General features: G+C 37.9%; 1 protein-coding gene across 1 annotated transcript in view; it reads left to right on the top strand.

Moving 5' to 3' along the window:
* Nucleotides 1-251: 251 nt before the first annotated feature.
* The window catches only part of LOC128705645 (phospholipase A1 member A), a 16,214-nt gene continuing 10,010 nt past the window's right edge, over nucleotides 252-6,455 (top strand). Inside the window, exons 1-2 of the mRNA XM_070080501.1 lie at nucleotides 252-363; nucleotides 1,271-1,462. Coding sequence (XP_069936602.1) covers nucleotides 252-363; nucleotides 1,271-1,462 — 304 coding nt within the window. The remainder of the gene's footprint in view (nucleotides 364-1,270; nucleotides 1,463-6,455) is intronic.

The following is a 6,455-nucleotide window of genomic DNA, read 5'->3' as shown; positions in this document are numbered from 1 at the left end:
TCAATCTCTCACATGGTTCAACACTCCCCATAAACTCACTCAGTATTTCCCAAAATCTCTCTTTTCCACACTTCTCTCTTCCCCAGGTGCATAAATACTTGCTATAACCCACTTTTCACATCCAACCCTTATTTTACTCTACATAATCCTTGAATTTATTCATTTATATTCCCTCTTCTCCTGCCATAACTGTATTATATATTGTAATAAACAGAATAAAGGAAATGAGCTCTTATATACATTACTTAGATATGCATACTGGTCAGAGAGCCCGTCGTAAGTCTGAGGCTTCGGTAAATGAGGAGAGGCTGTATAATAAATATTATGAGACTCCAAGTGGAAGTAGAGAAGAGTTCTTCCTCCGTAAGCCATTCATGTGATAAGAGATGACTTAAAATGGGAACACGGGGCTAGTATCCCCTTCTCCTGTATAAACAATTAATTGTGAAAAGAAGAAAAACTATGAAAGCATTTCTTCTTTGTTTGGATCACTCTGCCTCAGTGGGAGATGGCCAGTATTAAAAAAACAATCCTTGATTAATACCTCAGTCATATGAGTTCTTTCCTCATATTAGTTGTATTATCAGTGATATGATTATTGAGATTAACACTGTACTTGGTATTAGAATGTTAAGAAATGAACCAGACACTGTCACTACGAATCTTACTAAATGTCTAGAAGTAAATACCTGTAGATTTAAATGGGTTGTGAAAACATGCAATTATATTAAGTGATATAACTTTTATGAACTTTATCACTGTAGACAACAAGAGCATTTCACGCCACCATGAAAAAAGTGTTCATTTGATATCACATGTTTGCAAGCCCCACCCAAAAAGCTCATCACTGTTAATCCCTTCCTTAAATCACTTGCAAAGGCAGCTGCTTAAGAAGAAATTTCTCTCTTAACTGTTAGTAATAATTTATACCAAGTTATATACGGTGATAGATGTAAGCAGGAGTCTACTGGCATAGCTGCATCTGCTCTTGTTGCCACCTCCCTGGTTAAAAACCATGGAAACTTTGTTGAGCAAGGCATACGAATTAACAACTGGGCATCTACACTGCAAACTGAATTGTTTGCCATCCTAATGGCATTAAAATTAATTTATGACACTGGAGCCTCAGGGAGTGATTGTACTCTATTAGAAAGACATCACTTGGACAAATATGAAAATATTTCTTTATTTTCATATGCATATTTACATATCTATGGTTGTAGATGTCATTGCAGCATTTATCAATTCACTATACAGTGTTTTTTTTCAGGTTTGGATGCATCTTATCCTTGGCTTCCACCTAAAACCAAGGAAGAGTTTTTAGATGCTGGTGATGCGGCTCTCGTGGTTAATCTTCGAACTTCTTTCATTGGATCACATTCTCCTCCAGGTCACATTGATTTTTATGCTAATGGAGGACTTTCTCAACCAGGATGCCAAAAGTGGTACTATCCTTACACAGGTGTGGTAATAAATTTCACTGTGAGAAGTTATTTAATGTATTCAGTACTTGTAGGACTAACTATGTTGAGTCATTATTTCACTTTGTGTCCATTCACGCTTATAACCTAACCCCTTAACTGTCCAAACATAGATCTACGTTCTCTCACCCAGTGCTATAAATATTTTGAATTTTTTTTTTTTAATTAAAGAGGACAATTTTCTGTGTGTAATAAGACAAAAAAAATTTTTTTAGGGTCAGTACTTATTGAGATATAAGGCCTTGAAGTTGGAGCTGGATGCTCACCTAATGGCAACATGGAGTCCTGCTGCTTGCGGAAGTGTTACTGATATACCTTTTATTCTTGTTTTTTAATTTATTTTTAGTGTCAGAATATAGCCAGTCTTTGTACTGACACTGATATTAGGCACTGAAATAGTACTCATGGAGGACAGGAGCGATACGGGACACATGATAACAATATATAAAATACTGAGAGGAATTGACAAGGTGGACAGACAGAATGTTCCAGAGATAGGACACAGCAAGAAGGGGACACAGTTGGAAGTTGAAGACACAGATGAATCACAGGGATGTTTGGAAGTATTTCTTCAGTCACAGAGTGGTCAGGAAGTGAAATAGTTTGGGAAGCGATATAGTGCAGGCAGGATCCATTCAAAGCTTTAAGCAGAGGTATGATAAAGCTCACGGTGCAGGAAGAGTGACCCCAGTAGCAGCTAGTGAAGAGGCGGTACCAGGAGCTATGAATCGACCCCAGCAACCACAGCTAGGTGGGTACAACTCGGTGAGTACACTGACAGGTGAACATTTTCACCTGCCTTGGTCAAATACTATTGTCTAGAAATATATACATAGTATTTATAGGTTTCAGGAATGTTTTAGACATGCTGCAGTATATATGAAACTCCCTGAAGGATGGTGTAAGACGTCACTTCACTGCTGACAGTGCAGCAGTGGAGTGACACTTGATGATTGTGCATTGCCTTGGCTCTATTGGTCTTCACTGTAACACATAAACATGTCTATCTGTTTGTCTGTCTACTGCTTGTCTGTCTATCTGTCTGTGTCTGTCTGTCTAGCTCTGTCTTTGCTTATCTGTCTTCTGTCTCTCTGCTTTTCTTTCTGTCTCGGAGAGAGAGCCGCTCATGAACCAACAGATATTACACATGATTGAGATTGTCACGTGTGATTCCTGAACAAGTGAAAATGCATATTACTTGCCAGTCGTGCTTATTATGCCTTAAATCTACAAGCTCAGTATAGCACTTTGTCTTGATTTTTTTTGGGGTTCTCCTAGGTAATTTACACTATGTATAATTTATATTTGTGTTCCTGTGAGATAGAGACAGAGATAGACAGAGGGATAGACAGAGACAGAGATAGAGATAGAGACAGCCAATATCAATCAGCCATCCACCCACACAGCCATCCGGCCAGCTAGCCAGCCTGCCAAACACATATTACACACCGTCCAGAATTGTTTCTCTTTACTTAGGGCATAGGTTATAGGACATTCTGGCAGGATGATACTACCAGTGGTATCAAAATTGAAAGGATGTTGCACAAATGTTGCACATGGGTTATTATCGAGGTTTTTGATATTTCCTCTATCACTTGTGGCCACATCCATCTCATAGCCCCTAAACTCAGGGTCACCATCACTTTCCTCTTAACCCTTAAATGGTCCAAACGTATATATACGTTTTTTCAACTTCTGAAAGTATGTAAAAAAATGTAGATCTTTTTTTGTTTTACATTTGAAAACGTATAAAAAAACTTTTATCTACATTTTTTTTTTGTTATATTTGAAAAATGTAAAAAAAAGTAGATCTACTTTTGTAGCACTACGAATTTGAACGTCGATCTGTTTGGACCGTTTAAGGGTTAAAAGGGGAGTGTTAATACTACATGACATCAGTGAATCCCTGGTGTTTGCCATGCTGTTTTCTCTAGCTGGCACTCAATTGAACTGGTACTCCCACAAGGTATTAAGTGGCCTCAGATTTTTTAATACTGCACACACCGAGTATTAAGATCAATTCTATACTGAACAGGCATCTCAGGCCAATCATTCCAAATTTGGAGGAACGAAAAATAAAACACTGACCTACACTTGGAATGCTAGTGGTAACAATGTAGAACTACGTTTGGACAGTTAAGGGGTTAGTACAGCCTCTCCTCACTTAGCATTATACTCGTTTACCGACTCCTCGGACATGCAACGGGCTCTCCGACCAGTGTTTATGCCTAAATAATGTACAGTAAGGCCCCGTTTTACGGCGTTTCACTTTACGGCGTTCCACTAATACAGTCATTTCAAATTATGACCAAAGCTCTCTATATGGCTCCCCCCACCTGTTCTAATACGGTCACCATGCCCCACCCAGTTTGTTGACATTTTATATGAGATACGTAAGCACTAAGTCTCTCCATTATGTCTGGAAACTCCAAAATTTCAAGTGTTTTTAAAAGTTATTTCATACTTTATATGTACTCTGATAATTATACTTATGTATACCTGTACCTAAATAAACTTACTGTGCTGGCGTGCAGGTACATATTAAAATCAATAAGAGTGTCTTATATCTCGAGACTTCATATTAGTAATTATAATAATCATCGAGTCTCATTAAATGTCATATATTACGTTAATATACACATTTTCATTAATCCATCTTTGATATTTTTTCAAAATTATATAATAAACACGATACATAACATATAAAGATGATAAATACACCCCACACTAGAATAAATAAACATAAATATGAGATGTGGTAGCCAGATAACTTGTACAAGTGATGGCAAAAATGACATTTTCTCTAGTCTAACATAAGAGAAAATGTGTTACTGGGGGTAACTGTAGAAAATTATTCCTTTTGTATGTATGAAAGTAAGTTTATTCAGGTATACACAAATACAGTTACATAGATTATCATACATAACAGCATATGTATAAAGTACCTAGGATAACCCAAAAAAGTCAGACAGAGTGACTTATTTCCATTGCTTTCACTCAGAGCATCATTTCTTATAAAAATGGTGTTACATGAGAATGGGAGTGTTCCTCTTTATTTATTCTGCCGTATCAATGTAGAGACAACTTGTACACAAACCAGACGTGTACACTTTGTTTGTTTACAAAATTTAGGTTCGCCTGGTTTATTTACGTAACTCTGCGCCTGTCCTCCCTCATGTACTCATTCTCTCTCTCTCTCATTTATTCGTTTTATCTCGTTTACTCACCCCTGACCCTACATTAAGACTACAAATATTTTAAGGTAAGTAATGAGTGAACTGTATATGCATTTTATCGCTCTGGGATGCTTAAATATCATAGAATACTATTATGTGTAGGTGGGTGGCGTGGTATGGGAGCCTGACTGACTACCATACACACCACACTTGATTTCTTACAATAAATACTACTTGTCTCGCCCTAGATTAAGACTACAAATATTTTAAGGTAAGTAATGAATGCACTATGTGTGTATTTTACTTTTTTATTGTTTTTTGATGCCTAGTTCTATTACTAACTTAATGTATGTTATTGTAAACTTGTTATGTAGTATTTGTATGCATTTATAAGGGAAAAAAAAAGGGTGTTCCACTTTATGGCGATTTCCGCTTTACGGCAGTAGCCTGGAACCTAACCTGCCATATAAGTGGGGCCCTACTGTATATTAGAGCTGATTTCCTATATTCTCTTTATTTCAATATACAGTACAGTACTGTATAAACATTTAAAAATATACCAGAAATGTTATAAATGGGGCAAAGGTGACATTAAAATAATATTAAAGATGGTTGACACAAACCCACTACCATTATAGTATGCTCCTCACTTATTGACGAATTCATTTACTGATGGGGTCTTAGGAACAGAGCTCCATCGTTAAATGAGGAGAGGCTGTAATTATACTTTTGTTGTCCTTTTTGAAGCATTATTTCAGTACAGTTTACATGCAATATTTCAGACTTTTTTTTTTATTAATCTTAATTTACAGTGGACCCTCGGGTAACAATTTTAATCCGTTCCAGAGTGCTTGTCCTTAACCGATTTTTATCGTTAGCCGAATTGATTTTCCCCATAAGAAATAATGAAAATCCAATTAATCCATTCCAGACAGCCAAAAGTATTAAAAAAAAACAATTTTTTTTACATGAAATATATATTTCCCTACACAGAAAAAGTGAGACATGCACAATAAATACATAAAAAATGCTAAAATGACACTTACCTTTATTGAAGGGTGTTGATGAGTGATGAGACACTGTTTTTCTTGAACAATTTGGGATTTTCAGAGTGATATATGAGTAAAGGCTTCACTTTGCAATCCCCACTAGCATTACAACAAAATATGAGAGTTCGCATGTCTTTCGCAGGCTTGTGTCCTGGGAGTGCCTTTTCCTCCTGAGTAATGTAGGTCTTGTTTGGCATTTTCTTCCAGAACAGGCCTTTTTTCGTCACAGTTAAACACTTGTTGGGGTTGGAATTTTTCAGCTTCGCCCTGCCTTATCACCAATATGAGTACTAGTTCCAGGCATTTTTCCTGTTCACCTGGGTGTTAGTCGACTGGTGTGGGTCGCATCCTGGGGGACAAGATTAAGGACCCCAATGGAAATAAGTTAGACAGTCCTCGATGATGCACTGACTTTCTTGGGTTATCCTGGGTGGCTAACCCTCTGGGGTTAATTGTTTTTCGGTAATTGTTTTTCATTAAGCCACACCAACAACAGTCTCTCCACATCTTTGAGTAGTACAGCTGACGGTGGTGCAGCAGCAGCTGATGGTGGTGCAGCAGCAGCTGACGGTGGTGCAGCAACATCTGACGGTGGTGCAGCAGATGACCGTGGTACAGCAGCAGCTGATGGTGGTGCAGCAGCAGCTGACGGTGGTGCAGCAGTACCTGATGGTGGTGCAGCAGCAGCTGACGGTGGTGCAGCAGCACCTGACGGTGGTGCAGCAACAGCTGACGGTGGTGCACCAACA

Source organism: Cherax quadricarinatus, unplaced genomic scaffold, assembly GCF_038502225.1.
Source record: "Cherax quadricarinatus isolate ZL_2023a unplaced genomic scaffold, ASM3850222v1 Contig540, whole genome shotgun sequence".
NCBI classification, from domain to species: domain Eukaryota; kingdom Metazoa; phylum Arthropoda; class Malacostraca; order Decapoda; family Parastacidae; genus Cherax; species Cherax quadricarinatus.
Note: the sequence above shows the minus strand (reverse complement) of the source record. Positions and strands in the feature narration are given on the sequence as shown.